This window comes from Sitophilus oryzae, unplaced genomic scaffold (genome assembly GCF_002938485.1).
Source record: "Sitophilus oryzae breed Bouriz unplaced genomic scaffold, Soryzae_2.0 scaffold_809_pilon_pilon, whole genome shotgun sequence".
NCBI lineage: Eukaryota > Metazoa > Arthropoda > Insecta > Coleoptera > Curculionidae > Sitophilus > Sitophilus oryzae.
This window is the reverse complement of record NW_022147427.1, coordinates 1,094,858-1,115,745: the sequence shown is the minus strand read 5'-3', so window position 1 is coordinate 1,115,745 and position 20,888 is coordinate 1,094,858. Positions and strand designations below refer to the sequence as shown.

At 36.6% G+C, this 20,888-nt stretch overlaps 1 protein-coding gene and 1 long non-coding RNA gene across 4 annotated transcripts in view; one reads left to right on the top strand and one right to left on the bottom strand.

The window, feature by feature from the left end:
• Positions 1-236: 236 nt before the first annotated feature.
• Positions 237-622, top strand: LOC115888935. Its single transcript, XR_004051337.1, has 2 exons — positions 237-354; positions 569-622. It is a non-coding gene; the product is annotated as an uncharacterized LOC115888935 (long non-coding RNA).
• Positions 623-2,965: 2,343 nt separating this feature from the next.
• The window catches only part of LOC115888900 (protein mini spindles), a 33,992-nt gene continuing 16,069 nt past the window's right edge, over positions 2,966-20,888 (bottom strand). For all 3 annotated transcript variants that reach the window (XM_030908782.1, XM_030908781.1, XM_030908783.1), the window contains exons 20-29: positions 20,140-20,377; positions 15,399-15,728; positions 15,134-15,333; positions 14,888-15,076; positions 14,695-14,830; positions 14,204-14,383; positions 13,963-14,144; positions 13,519-13,858; positions 12,606-12,885; positions 2,966-3,521 (exon numbers count right to left, since the gene is read on the bottom strand). In XM_030908782.1, the coding sequence (XP_030764642.1) occupies positions 3,364-3,521; positions 12,606-12,885; positions 13,519-13,858; positions 13,963-14,144; positions 14,204-14,383; positions 14,695-14,830; positions 14,888-15,076; positions 15,134-15,333; positions 15,399-15,728; positions 20,140-20,377 (2,233 nt within the window). In that variant the 3' untranslated portion in view covers positions 2,966-3,363. The remainder of the gene's footprint in view (positions 3,522-12,605; positions 12,886-13,518; positions 13,859-13,962; positions 14,145-14,203; positions 14,384-14,694; positions 14,831-14,887; positions 15,077-15,133; positions 15,334-15,398; positions 15,729-20,139; positions 20,378-20,888) is intronic.

Sequence of the window (20,888 nt, the reverse complement as noted above, 5' to 3'; positions counted from 1 at the left end):
TAAACAACGGCACTTTATATCAGAGTAAATATGGCCCTATTTAAAAACAAAGTTAAAAACTCAACAGCATTCCTGTAGTTTTAAATAATACAAAAATACCTACTAAAAGCATTTAAAGATGATTTACAATTTGTAAATGCATTTTGGGGATCCAGCGATTCATAGAACTTTGATAATTAATATTACAGACTGGATTATTTTAATTTGTGTTGTTTCACTTAATTTTGTGAAAAAACACTATAATAAGAAGAAACGTATTATTTGCCCACTGTGTACTCTAAATATGGTAGTCTGTATATAGTTTGTGGCTGTATAGTTTGTGGAAGTTGCCATATATTGCAACAACATTTGAAGGTAAACACCATGAAGTAAAATTGAAAATTGGAAATGAAACACATAACTTTGCCTATGACTTTGACACTAAGGAAAGTTATAAACTGTGGTATAAAAGACAGAAGATCTCTCTCAAGATAAATTATGCATTCGACAAGAAAATATAATGACTATGTGGAAAAAAACTTACAATTATTATCGTAATCATAGGTAAAATAGAAATGAAAATTTTTAGGATACATCAGCAATTGTTCTAAATGAACAGAGAAGGCCAGTAGTTCAATAAAAAGACCATATAATGAGCCATAAAAGGAAAATGGATAAGCAAGAATTATTCCCAACAAAGTGAAAGAGGTTATTGGTTTAAGGCTTTATTTCGTTTGTTTTGGTCTTACTTAAGTAAATATGTATTGACTGTTGGTTAAGGGTTTTATATTTATTTTGTACTACTTATGCTACTAACCTGTATAATGTGGTATTGTTTATTGTTAAAATTATTGTATTGTATTGTTGTAATTACTGTATTTTCTTGACATAGAACAGCCATAAGTTTCTGATAAGAAACTGCAACATTCTAATAAAGTCTGTGATTATTAGAACTATAAATGTTTTTTATTTCTAATATGTTACAGTAATTAAGCTAACAAATTTTCCCAAAATGTTTATTTCCCCATGAAAATGTGATTCAATTTAAGAACTGGTATTTTAATAAAAGATTTGAGAGTAGAATCTACATATATAAAATGCTAATGTTTATCTGTGTCGCCTCTACTGAAGTAACGACTTGCTCTAGAAAGTTGCTATTTTTACTAAAAGATAGCTAATTGAGTCTTCTAAAAACTGTCGTCGCCGGACTTTTTGTTTTTTATTTAATTAAAAAAAAAAATAAAAAGTATTTTTTTTCTGATGTCGTGGCGGATGCGCCAGGCTTCAACTAATTTGAGAATAATGAGCTCTCTCCAAGTAAAGCTATGGTTCTCACTTATGCATCAAATTAGATAGTGATCATGCAATCTGCAAATGAAACAATTTCTAATTTACACCAATAATCAATGCAACTTTGACTAAAATCACTTGATGTAGGCTTTATAGGTATATTACCAAATATCAGCCAAATACATTAACCACCTTCCTTCTTTAAAATGAGCAAATAATATTACATTTCGTAACTTTAATGATATTTGTATTTTTTAAAAATATATGAATGCAGATCAATTTTTAAATATAGCCATATTTCTAAAAATAGTCAAAAACTATAAAAAACAAAATGAACAACCAAAACAGTCAACTACTGTTAGCAATTTCGCATAATAAAATTATTGTCTGTGATTACTGTTCGATTCTCGATTATTCATAATGTTCAAAATTCCCGCAAAGCGCTTCTTGCCGAACAAAACCGAACTCTTCGTGTAGGATCCGAATGCTTCCGAGGTTTTGGTGAGTTTTAGTGTCGTCTCTAATATTTGCCCTTATTTAAGACTTACCCTGTAAAAGCGCTTGGTAGTACCACGTAGTACCCTTTCCATAATCAAGGGTAGTACACCGTATGCAACGTATGATTCATAGAGAAAGTAATAAAAAGTTTTTTACTATCTTTCTCTATGGTATGATTGAAAAATAACGGCTTCCAGTTGGTTTGGAACATATGGAGGCCCTCTATGAAAAAGCCCTCCATAAAACATAGACAAAGAAATGAAAAAGCTATGCTATACTAAATTGTATAAGATAAATAAAAAGATAATTTACATTTTTAGATTATGCTACGGATGCCTAAAAAAAAGATTTTCGGATAATCGATAATTTTATTCCGATAACCGAATATCAATCGGCTATTTTTTCCATTTCAGTTAAACCTAATCCTAATAACCGTCCTTAAACTATAACCAAAAAATCAGTTATTTTATTTCTACTGACTACGAAGGCCTCCATACTACTGACTTCAAATACAGCCTGTTTTTATGTCACGTGAAAATGAAAAAAGAACATTAGCTGCCCATACACGGAAGGGTCCGGCCTTCGGACTTGGCCTTGAGGCCTGGCCTTTCACCCAAAATACCATAAGTTTGCGTGAAAGGCAAAGTCTGCCGATATATTTCCGCTATGGTAATTTGGGTGGAAGGCCCGGCCTCATAGCAGAGTCCGAAGGCCGGGCCTTTCCGTGTATGGGCAGCTATTATCCTTAGCGCCATCTAATGGTGGGTTCATACTAATCACTAATCGAGTATTAGTCCTAACTGGTCTTAACCTTACCTATAATTATTTTACCCTAATTAGTCTAGGCCTAGTTACTTATTCCCTTGATTATGAATATAAAGACAATGCATTGCCTAAGACCTCATTAAGCATAGAATATTACCATTATTCTAATGCTTAATACCTCATGGAAATGCCGTTCATACTTCTCATTTAGTTACTTATTCTTGTCTTCTCATACTTAAAAAACTGTACAGTTCAAATCTCTCATATATCGTTACGTGTAGAGCCCTTTTTAGCATTAGCCCTGGCCCTAAGAATATAAAATATCCCATATTTCCAGAGACAACTACTTAATACTTTAATACTTTTGGATACAACTATATATTGCTTTGTAGTACTTTAGTACTTTTTGGAAATAAAAAATGAAACCATAATATATTCACTTGCATCAATCAAAAATTTTATTAAGGTATAAAAGAATTAATGTATAATCAAATTCTAATTCTAAAAAAAACATATAAGTAAAACAACAGATCTCTTAATAATTATAGTATAACAGTCAGTAAAAAAATATAAAATTAGAATGAACTGGCAACAAAAAAGTCGACCTAGAGAAAACAGTGCATGATTTTAATAAATTAGTTTATATTTTATTTTCCATTAATATCTTTAATGTTGAATTTCGTTAATGAGGGTTTAAATGTTTTAATTTCTCTTTACTTCTAAATAACTATCTTCTAATGCTTACGAAAGTGGACGCTACATATCTCTAAATATCAATTAATAGTTAACACGTAAAAGGAAAAGACGACGATTTTATACAACGTCAAACATTTACTCTGTTGGAGGCAGGGGCCACGTACTATGATCCACTTGCTTGCCTGCCATCAAATCGGCCCATATTTGACGCCATCTATTCAGCCTTTCCATAAAGTACTCCGGAGTTTTTGTTAAATCTACCTCTTCATCAGATTTAACGTGTAAAAGAATATCTGCCAATAAAAAAATAACACATGTATTATTTTGATATTGAAATTGATGAACAGACACATTTTACATTAAATATTTGTACCGCATGTCATATCGGCACAAAGTATTTCAGCTAATATAAGAATGCGACAGTGTTGACCAAGCGCATATTGTCAACCACACTTTTGTTTCTTCCTGTCAAGGAGATGTATAAAGGAAGAGTTATAAAGAAATGCTTTCAATATAAAAAATGTTCATTTTTTAATTCGCCATCTAACAAAGAAATAATATACAGGGTGTTCCAATTAAAAATATGATCCCGATCCACTCACGTTTTTTTCATGTTGTTCAGTCACACTGTAGAAGTTTTTATAAGAAGAAATATTTGTTTCATTCAATTTTTAGTTCAAAATAAGTCAACAGTTTAAAAAATAAACCAGAGGTTTAAAACTATAGGATGGCATTAAGCACTTGGAAGTGCGAAGATAAAAATAATGAACAGAAAGAAAACAAGAATGATTTGAATATTCTTCTTTATGTTGAAGGAAAGAAAAACACTGACTTCCGTCTATTGGGGAGACAATAGGAATATCTAGGCAGCTCACAGCATTACTCTTTGGACACATAAGATTATTGGCTATTACAAGAAGAAATTGAGCTGGTTACAGAAGAAATCTTCCCTGAAGATCATGAGATCTGGTTTCAAATAGATAGTTATCCTATGAAGCACACTCAAAAACCCTCTCTATAGGCATATTAAATACAGAAATTTGGATGAACTTAAAATGCTATCTCTGTGGAATGCAAAAAAATCAACATTGTATCGTCAGACGTGAATTTTACCATTTGGGGTATTGTTTGGCTGTGAATGGGGACATATTTCTTAAAATTATTGTATGTTATATTATTATGTATGTAGTATGAGCGAGGCCACCAGAGTGATCGAGTAATGAACAGCAAACAAGTGATACACCGCGAATAGTATTTCCAGTTCAACTAATGCTTTTGTAGATTTCGTTCCAGTTCAGAAAAAAAGTAATTACCCTTACCTAACTACAAAAATGCTTGCAAAGAATATACCAAAATTCTTGTAAACAAAACTTTAAGCAAAATGTGACATCGAATTTGACAATGAGAACATCATATTTTTGCTGGTACTCTAATTGTAGCTTTCTCTGGGTCGTATTATAAAATTTTAGTAATTTGGCGGTAGATTTTTGCAAAAAACATCTAAATGCCTATTCCAAATAAAACGAATTTTTAGATGAAAGAAATTTAACGACTTATTCCCGTTCCGTGTTCCGATACACCACACGCTATATATTGTTACGTTTTTCGTCGGTTCCGTGTGGATAGAAAGTCACAATTTATTTAAACACTATTTATTTAACATTAATTAACAAAAACAATAACGATAAAAGACTTATAGAACTATTTACAAACGATTTATAACTAAGAATTTATTTTGAATTTTAGCGCGTCAACTGCACTGGTATATTTATAACTGCCCCCTGTAGGCCACCGCCGCCGGCTTTTATACCGACTGGTAAAGAACTCTAGAATAGTCCATAGATCGTTAGGTGCGTAGAGAAGGTTTTCGAATGTTCTCGTATGTACTAGTCCATTCCAGTGGAACTCGATTCTTCTCGAACGAATGAATCATTGCGGTGTCTATGCGATGTTAAGGTCATCCGAGGGCGGGCCATATTGTGAGGTTAGGTCGAGTCCACACCGGCCCGCAACACTGCCCCCTTCTTAGGCACATGCTCGTCCCGAGATGTATACGGTGAATGAAGGTATTTGCAAAGCTGGCCCCTGGTACATTGCGAAGTCTGGTAGAAATAGCAGTCTACAGTTTTCTCTCCCGATCTCAGCTTTGGGTTGTAGCAGCAAACGAGGATCTCGATTCCCGTAAATCTGAACAAGACTTCAATCATGTTCCGGATTGTACGCCAACTCAAACCATCGAGTCCACACGCCAGCTTCGGAATGGCTAATCGTGCAATGTTGTTGTTTAGCAGGGCTTCTCTCAGTTCAATCAGGGTCTTCCATAGATTGAGATAAGTCGGCTTACTCGGGGACCATTCCTTGGTGACCAGGTAGAAGATGTGCCTTGCTTGACCATGTGCATTGTCGGTTAGCCTCAAGACGCTTCCAACCTCTGGATCCTGTCGGCGTAGTTCTCCGACACGCCCAAACTTCTCATTGAACGTCGCAGCGATTCCTCTGGACATCCGCAAATCTCGAGCCACACAATGAGCGAGCGAATAATCAGGAGGCACGGAAAAGAGGTCTCGTTGATCTTCTTTGGTTACACCATAGCGAGCCTTCTCACTGCTGTTGTATCGGGCCATGAAATCGTCAAAGGACATCTCCGAATCAGGGGGATCAAAGCTGCAGGTTCTCACGGTCCCAGCACGATCTTCTATTTCGCCTTGGTAGGGGCTCAAACGGTTGAAATGGACTACCCTCGGTTTTCCTTTTGGCAATTTTCTGATACGGTATACGACGTCATTAATTCTATCCATGACTTCGTATGGCCCTTCCCACGAGGATTGTAGCTTCGGAGATAACCCACGACGTCTCTGCGGGTTATATAGCCACACCAACTTCCCTGGTTGGTATCCTCCATGCTCAGCTTGAATGTCGTAGTGTTCCTTCATTCGGTCACTAGCACTTTGAATATTTAGGCGGACTCTCTGATGAATGTCGTCCATCCTTTGACGTAGTGTGTGGACATAATCTTCTCCGGCGACTTCTTCTCCCGGTCGGCAACCAAATTTCAGATCACAGGGTAGGCGCACTTCCCGTCCCATAACGATGCTGGCTGGAGTTTGCCCTGTAGATTCTTGGACGGATGAACGGTAGGCCAACAGGAACAGGTGAAGAAATTTGTCCCAGTCTCTTTGGTGGTCAGAGACTACTTTGGCCAGATAACGGTTGATAGTTCTGTTCATGCGTTCAACCATCCCATCGGATTGTGGATGTAGAGCAGTCGTCCTGGTCTTGCGGATGTTCAGGACTTCACAGACGCCTTGGAACAGATTGGACTCAAAGTTTCTTCCCTGATCTGAATGAAGCTCCATGGGAACACCAAACCTGCAGATCCATTCTTTAACAAGGGCATCAGCAATCGTGGACGCTTCTTGATTTGGCAACGCGTAGGCCTCGACCCATTTGCTGAAGTAATCCATTACTACCACAATGTATTTGTTGCCATCGTTCGTCTCCGGGAAAGGACCAGCCACGTCGATCGCTATTCGTTCGAAGGGACTACCAACATTGTACTGGCGCATAGGGGCTTTACCACGCTTTTGTGGCCCATTAATGGCTGCGCAAATGTCACATTTCTTACACCAGGCCCTCACATCTTCTTTGCAGTTCACCCAGTAGAACCGTTCACGCAGCTTGCCAAGTGTCTTGGTAACACCAAGATGTCTCCGCTGGTTCCATTGTGAACTTCCTCCAAGACTTCTGGGACCCTCTTCTTTGGAATGACGATCTGTCTTCTCTCTTCTTGTCCCTCCGGTCTCTCGATCACACGGCGAAGTAGTCCGTTATCTATTACCAAGGAATTCCACTGGGCCCAGTACGACTTTAAGTTCGGCGAATATCTGCAAACTTCTTCCCACGTTGGTCTTTGGCCTGTGTTTTTCCAGTTAATTACTAAACCTAATTCTGGGTCACTGGTTTGGTCATTTGCAAGATCTTCGGGTTGCCAACTATCATTAACCACAGTTGTTCTTAGGAGTTTCACTTCTTTCTCTTCTGCTCGGGAACAATGCTTACAGTCCTTAGCGCAAGGTCTTCTGGAAAGTGCGTCGGCATTCCGATGGATTGTCCCAGCTCGATGTTCTGTGTCGAAGTCAAATTCTTGTAATCGTTCAATCCATCTAGCTACCAGGATTCTTAAACTGCAACAGCCATTTCAAAGCAGCATGGTCTGTTCTTAACAAGAACTTTCTTCCATAGAGATACTTGTAGAAGTGTTCCACTGCTTTAACTACTGCTAGTAATTCTCGTCTGGTTACACAGTAGTTCCTTTCCGGTTTTGACAAGGTCTTACTAAAATAACCAATGACTTTTTCTTGACCATCCTGGATCTGAGACAGAACAGCGCCTAACGCAACATTGCTAGCGTCGGTATCCAATATAAAGTTTCCGTTGCCAAGAGGGTAGCTAAGTATGGGCGCACTAGTCAGGGACTTCTTCAATTTTCGGAATGCCTCGTCAGAATCTGAGTCCCAAGAGAAACGCCTCTCGCCTTCGGTAAGTCTGGTCAATGGTTTTGCGATGGTGGCGAAACCCTGTACATAGCGGCGATAGTATGTGCATAGTCCCAAAAGCTTCGTAGTTCATGTTTATCTTTAGGTATTGGCCACTCTTCCACTGTCTTGGTCTTCTGTGGATCTACCGCAACTCCTTGGGAGGAGACTACATGTCCCAAGTAGTGTACCTTTTCTTGACACAGATGACATTTCTTGGGGCTAAGTTTCAAACCAGAGCTCCCTAGTCGCTTGAAAACTTCTTCCAAATTCTTCAGATGATCGTCAAAGGATTTCCCAACCACTATGATGTCATCCAGGTACACTAAACAGGTAGTCCAGGATAGTCCCTTTAACACAGACTCCATTAGTCTCTCAAAGGTAGCTGGCGCGTTGCACAATCCAAAAGGCATGACGGTAAATTGCCACAGTCCGGAGCCCACCGAGAACGCTGTCTTCTCTCTGTCTTTCGGCGCCATGTCGACTTGCCAATATCCACTCTTCAGATCTAACGTAGAGAATATCGTTGACCCCGCCAGCGTGTCTAGAGTATCGTCTATCCTCGGCAGGGGATAACTATCCTTCTTGGTAACATTATTGAGCTGCCGATAATCAACACAGAACCTGGTGGTACCGTCTTTCTTCTTTACTAGTACTACCGGCGATGTCCACGGGCTGTTAGATGGTTCGATGACACCCTCTTCTTTCATTTCTCGAAGGATTTTATCAGCTTCTTCACGTTTGGCGAGCGGAAGTCTTCTCGGATTTTGTTTGATTGGTCGTGCATCTCCGGTATCAATTTTGTGTTGTACTAAATTGGTACGACCTCTCTGTCCTGCTTCTCCTTTATCAAACACATCTTGATACTTGATTATCAGGTTTCTCAATTTTCTTCTATTTTCGGGAGATAATCCTTTAACGTTTACTAACTCCTTCACCATTTTGTCCGGAATTTTTGAAGTCGAAACTTTGGAGGCTTCCACGCTTCGAACGACTGAGGAGACCGAACAACAGTACCCTAAGAGGGTTCCCTTCTTCAAGGATACAGAATAATAATTCGTGTTCATTACTCTCACCGGTACAGTTTTCTTCGCTCGTAGCAGGGCTTTTCCAACAGCGATCCCTCGTCCTATTTCGCTGTCATGGTTCCTTGGCTCCAACAGAATAATACTCCCATTATTCATTTTACCTTCTAGGCAACCATCCAAAAATATCTCACAGCGCTCAGGGATCGAAACATCTTCTGCTACCACCACGCGAAGCGTCTCCTCACATTTTCGATGCAGAACCACTTCTTCTTCATTTATTTTCAAAATTCCTTGTTTGAGGTTTAGCTCAAAACCTCTAGTGGTCATGATGTCCATTCCGAGAATAAGTTCATCTTCGATGTCTGCTACTAACACTCGATGATTAAAACAGGTGCTTCCGATAACAAAATTAAGATCTACCTCTCCATGGATGAGAGCGGAGCTTCCTGTAGCTGTACGTAGTCGCCATTGTGTTGTTTTAATCCTTTTTGATGTTTTAAGGATATCCGCCTGATGATCGTTTTGGTCGCACCCGTATCCAAAAGCATGGTCCGTAACTCTCCATCCACGAAACCATCCACAAAAATGCTGTTGAACTTGTGTTGTAGCGATGCGACTTGAGCAGTTTTCGTTGGAACCTGTTGGGTACTGCTCGATATGTGTCCCTTTGATTCGACACTTGGCGAAACCGGGTCCACGTCCTTTTTTCTTTACAGTGACTTCTTACGTGTCCTGCCTGGCCGCAATTCCAGCAACAAGTCGGTCCTTTCTTGCCCATGTACTCCTCCATGACTTTCCGTACAATGCTTGCCACGGATTCGTCGGAACATTGGTTGACCGCCCGTACTCTCACTAGAGACCGAGAACTTTGTTTCGCGGCCTCAAATTCTAGGGCACGTGCTAAAGCATCCACCAAGTGCGTTGGGTGGGCTAGGAGAAGTGCTTGTCTTGTCTCGTTATCACGTAAGCCGTCGGAGAATGCCTGTACTGCCAACCGCTCCATAACATTCTCTGGCGTAGCAGGGTACGCAAGGCGAACGAGGCGGGCTACGTCGGCTTCAAACTCCTGCAGAGACTCATTTGACTTTTGAATGCGATTTTTAGCTGGGAATGATAGACATGTTCCAAATGAGCTTGGCCGTACCTCATTTCTAAATGTCGTACCAATTGCTGATAATCTCCCTGTTCCGATGGTGACAATGTCTGCAGAATATCAGTCGCATCTCCTCGCAGTGCGACAGTCAAAGCGGTAGCCTTTTCAGCGATTGTCCATCCGTTCGCTCTCGCAGCGGCCTCAAACTGGCAAAAATAATTGGCCCAAGCGGTTTTTCCGTCAAACTGTGGAGGCTTAATAACTGGCTTTGAGATATACTTATTTTCGACTAGTTTCGGTGCCTCCGATGTTTCTTGACATTTTGGTGAATTGGCCTTTTCTATTTCTTGTTTTAAAATTTCGATTTTTTTATTTACATCGTCCTCAATTTGTGTTATTTTGTCTTGTAGCTCCGTAGAATTCTCTATAATCTTTTCTTCTAATTCCCTGGAATTTTCTGTTATCTTTTCTTCTAAATTAAGTATTTTATTATTAAAGCTGGCCTGTATGTCTTTAGAATTTTCTGCGATCTTATCTTCCAAAATATTAATTTTATCACTGATTTTCTCTTCTAAATTAACTTCCAAGTCAATTATTTTACTATTCAAATTGTTCAAGTTGTCGTCTAATTTTTGAGAATTCTCTGTCATTTTATCATTCAAATTCTCTTCCAAGTTAATCATTTTACTATTCAAATTGTTCAAGTTGTCGTCTAATTTTTGAGAATTCTCTGTCATTTTATTTTCTAATTTTTGTAGGCAAGAGTCAAGGTCACCTTCCAACTCAAAGCAAAATGTGTCAGGATCCTCACCTTCCTCCACCAAAACGTCTCTCAGTCTAGCTTGCAAAATGCTTTTCTTTCCATCTGTCTCGCAGTCTCTCTCTTCCAATATACATTTCAGTTCGGACACTTTCAAGTCTTTCAACAATTTTTTCAGAGCCATGGTCAGTCTTTTTATTTTTCTTGTCTATCACACACCCCACACCTGACACCAATTGTTACGTTTTTCGTCGGTTCCGTGTGGATAGAAAGTCACAATTTATTTAAACACTATTTATTTAACACTAATTAACAAAAACAATAACGATAAAAGACTTATAGAACTATTTACAAACGATTTATAACTAAGAATTTATTTTGAATTTTAGCGCGTCAACTGCACTGGTATATTTATAACTGCCCCCTGTAGGCCACCGCCGCCGGCTTTTATACCGACAGGTAAAGAACTCTAGAATAGTCCATAGATCGTTAGGTGCGTAGAGAATGTTTTCGAATGTTCTCGTATGTACTAGTCCATTCCAGTGGAACTCGATTCTTCTCGAACGAATGAATCATTGCGGTGTCTATGCGATGTTAAGGTCATCCGAGGGCGGGCCATATTGTGAGGTTAGGTCGAGTCCACACCGGCCCGCAACAATATGGTTTTCTGCATCCAAATATTTCTTATACATTTCTCTATTACTTTTATGTGAGTAGCTTCCCTTCCTTCAAAACGACCGATTTTTTTTCTTTTAATAAAATGTTTTTTACGCGTAAAAAAATAGTTTTTACATTGCGGATTTTTATGCGTTCGCCCAATTATCCAAATTCTCTATTTCTCTGGCAACACTGATGAACAAAAACTCCCTAAGAACGTCTACGTCTCTTTTGTCCCATATAACAGGTATTGACAGTCGCGTAACTATAAATGTTGTATTCAAGTTGTGTTCCTTCAGTTTTGGCGTTGGGACCCTGGTATTACAAGTTACAAAATACTTTTAAAGTCAAAGTTTGCCGTTTGTATGTTAAAAAGTCTTTTTAACCGGTCGGCGAGGGCCCTCTAGCTCATAGGACACCCGCGACCGCGGTTGTTAGCGAGAGTGTAGCTACGCCACCATGATACAAAGAATACAAGGTATGATTTGCGCAGGTTGGTCACTACGGCACAGGTGATAAACGGCACCATTGGTCGGCAAGCTCTGCGCGCCAATTTCAAATTGTCAAACAGATTGTGTCATCTGTGAAATTTGATTGTGTCAAAATGTGAAAATAATTTTTCAAATGTCAAGCTCGATGATTTGACACAACTTTTGGGGTTATGTCCTAATTCTTCCCTATTTTAGGTCTTTTTTTATTAGTGGCAATTGAACAATATGGATATTTTTTGTATGGCGTATGACGTCACAGGTGGTATGCGCAAACTTAAAGAAATCGGGGCCGCTATCGATCATACCTTGTTTTCTTTGTACCATGCTACGCCACTGGGTACTGATGTGAGGGTGCAGCCACACTATCCTAAAAACGGCGTATCGGCGTTACGGCGTAACGACCTTGAATCGATTTCCAGTAATTCTATTGGCTGAAATTTTTGACAGATGAATTTGACAGATAAAATTTCTGACAGATGAATGTTTCAGCCAATAGAATTACTGGAAATCTATTCAAGGTCATTATGCCGTTACGCCGTTTTTAGGATACTGTGGCTGCACCCTGACAACTCACTGCCGATTAGTCGTAAAACTGTCTGATTTATACAAGTGTCATTAAGGAGACGCTTTTTTAGCCCTAAGGCTTAAACCAGACAGAGCGGTTTGTGCCGAATCTGCCACCCTTCCCTAGTATGCACCGAAAGCGATTTTACGGCTACGCAGTTGCAATGACGAACCGTGTGTTTTGAAACGTCTCTTCGCCGAGTTGGTGACCGACTAGGCACAAACCGCTTCGTCCATTTTAAGACTTACCACTGGGACAGAATTTTGCGATTTTCCTTGATGTCTCTATATCCTTTAGGCCTGATTTTATATAGTCCTGGAAGAATTTGCTCGATTTACTCAGGAAAGGCTCTATGTCGGCTTCAGGATTTTGCTGCATGAAGTCGTACAAGAGATTCAAACCTTCTTTCGTATCTTCTTTGCTGCCGATTTTTTGAAATATATCGGTTAACATGTTATGATTAGCTCTGGAGATGCCTTTTCTTTGGGACTGTAATGGGACGTCTTGAGCTTGTGCTATTTTTAAGCTCTAAAAAATATTTATTCCGTACAATTATAATAAAAGATAATTTACAACATTTTTCATAAAAAAATGTAAAATAAGCTGGTAAAATTTCGATGTACTATATCTCTAGTTCTGGGCACGAGACCCACACCAAATTTTAGTGAGTTACTTAGAGCCTACCAGAACTAAATGTATTATTAAAAACTATTTTAAAACCAAGTATTTTTTTTCTAATTTTTGACACATTTCAACGAAAAAATTTGAATATCATCAAAAGAACATAACCGTGGTGAAAATACAACGCTTTATTCGTTTTTCTTTTAGGCAGAAAATTAAAAAAATACACAAAACACCATCATTTCAGTCACTTGGTTTCTCTTGCCAATATTTAAAATTTTTCGATAAAATATGGCAAAAGTAATAAAAAACAAAATTAAGTTTGCGTTGGTAGTGCTCACGCAAAGATTAAAAAGAAATGGAAATTTTTAAATGGGTTTTAATAGTGTGTAGGTCTCATGCCCAAGTAAAATTCAGGTAGTGTTTTGATGTATCTAATATGTTAACTAAGGGCAAATAGCATGTCAATGCTAGGGGTAATTTTTTATAGGGCATTCAAATCCATATAATTCAAAATATATTAAATATAAATATGATTACCTTTAAGAGACGTAAAATATATGATTCAATTTCGGATTCAACCGGGTTTGAAATTTTACTGAGCAACTGCATAGAATTGGCACCTTTAATTTTCACAATGGAGTGCAGAATAGTTTTGATAGTGCGCAAAGGAGTGTCTACCGGTCTTTGCGTCCACCACTTCGATGGAAACTTCACCAAAAACTGATGCACTTCCAAAAGTACTGACTCATAATCCACATGCTCCCCCCAATTAGGCATTAATTTTATCACCTTCCATAAGCATTTCATCACTAAATCAACTTGTCTTTCTGGGCTGTTCTCGTCACTGATACATTCTGTGATAAGCTTCACTAAAGCACTAAAAAATTATATTCAAAATGTAATTTATTTTGGAACTGTTGCTTTTCAAGTACTAGTGAAAAATTGCTTAATTAAAAATAGAGGAAAACTGAAATAACATACCATAGCACTGCTGTATGATCCGACTGTTCTATGACTTTCACACAAGTAACATTCACTGCTTTTACATAAATATCACCACATTTCTCTAATTTACCATCAACTAACAAAAGAACAAGTTGTTTGGTTAGCTCCTTAAGTGCACCTACTGATACTTGTTTACCCAAATGTGGTTTCTGGTAAAACTAAAATATTAATAATAACATTATCCTATAAAGTACTAGTCTGTGGTAATTTTATTTACTGAATCCATGCTCCTAAATAAGTCTCTGTAGATCCTGGCAACAGAGGGTTCACTTGCTGGATCTAAAAGGCTCAGGTACTTCAACAAAGATATGATGGCGTTAACAAATTCCTCTTCGTAAAGCGTGAAAGACTGAATTCGGTTTGGATTGTTCATAAGTTCGCAAAACTGCGTCAATCCCTATTGATATCAATTTTATTTTATTATTCTAAAGGCCGTAACACATCGACGTTCAAGAATTATTACATGTCAATAATAAACCATCATCCATAAAAAAATTTAGCTAACAAATATTGGGTATTTGTATAAAAAAAAATATTTACTAGCCTAGGTGCTAACTAAAGATGTACCAGTATAAAGACTTCTTTCTGTACAAAGATTGAATGTTTACATTATAAAGATTGAAGATCTCTTTTTAAGTTTTTAACGCTAAATGTCTAAGATATTTATACAGCTGTGCAACACAAATTTCAACAATTGGCATATCTTACTTGCAAACTGATGGCCAAATTTTTTGTTCCTATTAGGCTGATAATTTTCATAATCTCCGGATCGGTAGTCTTAAGTCCATGATGAACGCCATATTTATTAGCAATAACCGGCTTTGGCGGCGATAAAGGCATAATCCTAAAAGAAAAGAAAATAAAAATTCTATTAAAGGTATATTTTACAAAAAAAAATCACTTGGCTTTGTTGTCGTAAAACGAGGGCATTTTGACTTCTTCTTTCAAAAATTCGGTATCGATGTTCATGATGGGCAGCTTTTCGAAATGGGGCGTTATTTTGTCCAAGTCGTTCATAAATTCGGATTCCAATTTAAAAGGTCCTTGAACTTCTTTCTTGGCTGGTTCCTGAGCTACTGTAGGTGGAAGTCTGCAAAATAGAAACAAATTCATTGTCATATTACAATGTCTTTTTTTTTTTAATTACGTAATGACTGGTAGGCCTTCATCTTCGTCCAGGTCTTGATCATCTTCCGTTTTATCGATTACTGTATCAATAACAGGAATTATATTTTTACTGGGCTGAATTTCGGTTACAGTCGCACTAAGCGCGGCTTTGGGTATCACAGATCGTCTACTGGCCCTCTTTATCCTTTCCTCCAGAAGGGACATATCTTTATCTGAAATCTGTCCAAATAATCGGATCATAAATAAGTCACGCCATAACGATCTTCTTTTTAGTCTATACTCACATTTCCGACCATTTTATACACTTTATCTCCAACCAAATTGTAGGCTTGAACCACACAATTCAAAGCCGCATTTCTAACAGCGTTGTCTCTGTCTGATATCTGCTTGGCAACCTCTTTAAGACAGGCAGCTGGAGTGGGTTGGCAAACTGTGATACTGTAGTCTTCGATCATCGAGCCCATGACCTCCAAGCACTCCGCCCTTTGCCTGGCGTTTTTCGATTTGACCCCTTCCATGACGTAGACCGAAAGTCGACTGACCGGAAACACGCCGCTGATTTGTTTTAGGAGAGCCCTGACACCATTCCGTACCGAATCCTTCGGATCTCCGATCTAAAGCAACAAAAATAAATCACAATTTGCCCAGCGGAAATTGTTGTTATAAACAATGCGATTATTATTTCTCAAAAAGCTCAAAAATGTTGTAATCCTCTTATACTGTAGTGATGACGATTTGGAACAGGATCTGTTATTTTCGAAACAGGTTTGTTTTGGAACTGGCTTGGAACAGGTTTATGAGCTATCCTATACCAGTTCCAGTTCCAACTGTTCCTGCTGTATATTTGTGATACTAGATTCTTAATAGTGTATTTTTCAAAATGAGATAATTATATATTATATTGCGTTTGGCAACATCGCCAGTACGTTTTTTTGATGGTAAGAAATTCTCTTCACCTATTCTGTTTACATTAAAAAAAACTGCGTAAAAATGTATACATACCGACAAAGGAACCGCTTGTTATGATAAAGGCGACGACCTTTATTATAGGTATGATAATTTTCGAAATAGGTATAAGGAATTCACTTTAATTTTTTTTTGTTTTGGCTAATTCGTGCTACCGAATTATTATCTAGAGTTACTTAAATTGGTGCAGTACACAAAAATGATCATAATTAAGCGGGAATTGTTTTAACCGATTGCCGAAGAAGACTTAGTGCAAACAAATTAAATCAATTGATATTTATAAACGTTAACAATTCCTTCCACGATTCTTCGTGTTAATCTGTAATTAAACGTTATAATACTATTTTGCTTGTCAGTACTCTTTGAGCAAACCAAGATATTTTAGTCTATCTCTGTTATTATTTGTTTAGTTGTTTAATTTAGGGTATACATATTTATAGGTCTGTTGAAATTTTATTATTACAAGAATAGATTTTGATTTTTGTACTATCTAGGACTTTAAGTTTAATATCTAGGAATTTAAGTTATTTTTATTTTATATATGTATTTTTCTATTTTACATATATAAAATAGTAAATATTAGATATTCTTTTCTTTCTGTATTTTTAAATATTGATTTCCTATTTAAAATTTATAATAAAAATTTAGTTGAATTTTAATTAAATATATCAAATTTCGGCAACGCTAGTGCACTCGCACTCAATCTGGATAATATAACATATAACGCCAAGCGACCGCGTCGCTAAAGTGATATACTACCTCGTTTCTCAACTGAAACTAGTTCTTTTTACTTAACTGTTCCTAGTCCCAAACTGTTCCAAGTCCCAAACAGTTCCAAGTCCTTAACTGTTCCAAGCCCTAAACTGTTTCAAGTCGCAACCTGAATAGTGGGATAGTTTGGGACTTGGAACAGTTTAGGGCTTGGAACAGTTAGGAACTTGGAACTGTTTGAAACAGTTAAGTAAAAAGAACTGGACGAATTGGTTTCGGTTGATAATCGAGGTAGTATATCGGTTTCGCTAGTCTAGCCAAAGTCTAGCGGACGCTACCGTTCAGGTATTAACAAGTGTAGCCGTAGCCTGTATTTAAAATATTTACTTAAAATTCAACTAAATTCTTATTATAAATTTTAAATTTATAATAATTTAAATATATTGTTTTTTTAATGTAAACAGAAACAGAATAGGCAAGGAACATTTTTTATTATAAAAAAATGCTGGCGCTGTTGCCAAATGCAATATAATTATCGCATTATAGTTTTTTTTTTAAATACAGCGTAAGAACGGTTGGTTATTGTTTTGTATTATAAAATATAGTAGATATTAAAAAAAAATAAACTCTTCCAAGAATTTACTTTTTAAGTATATAACAAAATTATAAATCTATATCTATTCATTAGTGCTTATACAGGGTGGGTCTTAAATAAGTGCACATATTTTTAGGGGTGGTATATTTCGATTCTCATGAGTTTTTTTTCGGGAAAACATGTTTTTGAAAAGTTTATATTTTTCGAAAATTTGATAGTTTTTTTAATTTTTAGTTAAAAAATATTATATCTTGGTAATATAGCAACATAGACAGATTAAATTTAGAGAAAACAGAAAAATCTCCAGAAGTTCTAATTATTTAAGCAAAAATATTCATTTATATAAATTTAAAAAGAAAAATAGCAACCGAATCAGAATGACGCAAGTACGGATCTTTTCGTTTTGGAACAGTTTGGAACTGGAACAGGTTTCTTGGAACAGGTATCCTTTGCTACTGGAACAGCTCGTACCTGTTATTAAAAAATCGCTGTTCCGGCCATGACTATTATACTGCCAGAGCGCTATTGACAAGAATCGCTATACTGGTGTCATATGCTTCCTCTCCTAGCATAGTATTTTTAATATATTTTTAAATATTACAAAGAAAAGTATATTATACTTTTTTGAGGTTTATTGGCCAACCAAAGTTTACCTTGCTAGAAAGAAACTAAGAAACAACAGCGAATACAGATTCTGTGGAGAAAATGAGGAGATACCAGAACACCTCATCACTGAGTGCACCAGGAAGACAACCATTCGTTGTCATAAACTTTGGTACGACTGATACAAAAGAAATGATACAAAAGAAAATTTGTAGACTTTCTACAAATCTACAGCCAGTGTTGAACTATTTTCGGTATCGAGTAATATATTGCCCTTTGATAGAGGAAATGGTTACTTTTGTAGAATTTTTTGAACTATTAGATAACTCAAAATAAATGTCAAAATTAGTAAGTCAGTATTACGGCCCACCATTAATTTCTCGATAACCCGTTTACATTGAGTCAATAGTTGTTAAAAAAATATATTTCTAATAAAAATAAATAGGTTAATATAATCACTTAACAACAGAAGCAAAAGTGTAAAATCTATTGACACACACTGCTCATCACTCACATCACGCCGGTTCGGGGCCGGATGAGATCGGATATCTCGTGAGTAAGAGTTGATTTAGACACTTGCCAAGTCGATAGGCCATTGACCATGATATGGCCGAGGACCGCGGTTCGGATTCCGCGTAAACAAAGTAGGCCCCGTCCAGATTAGCGCTGGCAGCAAAAAGGAGACGTTAAATGAAATATTTACTTTTTTTTTGTGTCATCAATTTGATGATTTGAGATTGGCTCGTGGAGCGGGCCGACCAATGGTGCCGATATGACCTGTGACGTAGCGACCAACCTGCGTAATATCATACCTTCTTTTCTTTGTATCATGATAAGTGATTGCTTTACTACTAGTAACTAGTAGTATGTACTACTAGTATGTCCCCGGATTGTCTTTACAAGAGGAAAAACTTTTTTATTATTATACAGGGTGATCCGAACTGTATTCCGGAAACTTCGGCAGCATATTCTGCAGATAAAAATAAGTAAAAAAGTTCGTATAAATGTATGTCCTGAATTGCTTAGTTTGAGAGATACAGGGTGTAGAAGTTTCATTTTTACTTCGATTTTTTCCAAATAATTTCTGAAGTAAAGTCAATATTTGGATGAAAATTGGCGTCTGGAAGTTTCTTAACATGACAAATTTGATTTTGATGTCAATATGACTCCTACTAGTAGAGGGCACCACCTATATGTCTCTTAACTGTTTTGAAGCGTAATAACTTTTTGTCCATACCTGTATAAAACTACCGAGTAAAAAAATATGCATCTCTGTGACTTTTTACGTAAAAATATCTCTTTGTAAAAATCGCTACGAGCAACCGTTCTTAAGATATTTAGAATGGAAATAGTCAATACATGTCATTATTGACGTAAAAATAAACACGTTGAGTAGATAGTTATTTCACTGAAATAATAAATTTGGGAACTTTTTTTTTTAAATTAACCATAAATTTCTGCAAAAAACAGTTTGTGTTACCATTATTAACCATTATTAAAATTATAACCATTATTCGTAGCGATTTTTTATCAAGGGACCTTTTTCACGTAAAAAACGTCGTAAATGTATATTTTCTTACTCATTAGTTTTATACAGGTATGGACGAAAAGTTATTACTATATGTAGGTGGCGCCCTCTACTAGTAGGACATATCATATTGATATCAAAATCAAATTTCTCACGTCAAAAAACTTTCAGACACCAATTTTCATCCAAATATTGAGGTTACTTCAGAAATTATTTGGAAAAAATCGAAATAAAAATGAAACTTCTACACTCTGTATCTCCGAAACTAAGCATTTTAGGACAACCATTTATACGAACTTTTTTACATATTTTTATCTGGAGAATATGCTACCGAAGTTTCCGGAATACAGTTCGGACCACCCTGTATATATTATTGTCTTTATTTATTTTCATTAACACAACGTTTCGGTCAGAAGGCGACCGTTATCAAGTATAAAAAAAGTTTAAAAAAGTGTAAAATAAAAAAGGTTTTCCTCTTGTAAAGACAATCCGGGGGCATACTGTATTTAAAAATAGTATTTGATCGTATTGATTGATTGATTTTTAAATGACTAGCTGCAATTTGCTAATAAGAAATAATAATAAAAAAAATATATTGAAATAAATATCTATACCAACTGACCTTTAAAACTAAATACGGTATAAAACAAGACCCCTCGTTCTCCAGCATGCGATACTGTTTCTCTATCAGCATGTTGAAGACCAAATGAAGATACTCCAAACCTTTAAGGAGGACAGATGGATTAGTATCGAAGAATCTCAAGGTCAGCCATTTTAGGATAAGATCCAAGTTTGATATAAGCGCTTCGCTGTGTTCGGGTAAATCTTCCATGAGCGATTCGATGGCTTTTATATGAAATCTGTAAAAAAAAGTTAAAAAATAATTAAGCCTTGTGTCAAATTAAATAACAATTTAAAAATAAGTTAGTGTGAGTAAAAAAGCTGAAATCCAAATTAATTAATAAAAAAATACAATTTCAATAATTTACATTTATATTTTTTAAATGCTACTAAAATGTATTTACTAAAACGTAGTGGGAGTGGTATAACAGGATAGTTAAATAAGGATATAAATAAATAATAAAATAAATCTTAAAGAACAAAATATTGGCCGTGTTCAGGGAACACAGCAACTAACTTCCGGCGAATATTTACGCTGACTCTCTTTTAGGGTGCATCCACACTATCCTAAAAACGGCGTATCGGCGTAACGGCGTAACGACCTTGAATCGATTGCCAGTAATTCTATTGGCTGAAATTTTTGACAGATGAATTTGACAGATAAAATTTCTGACAGATAAATTTTTCAGCCAATAGAATTAGTGGAAATCTATTCAAGGCATAGACTTAAAATAAAATATAGACTGAGCA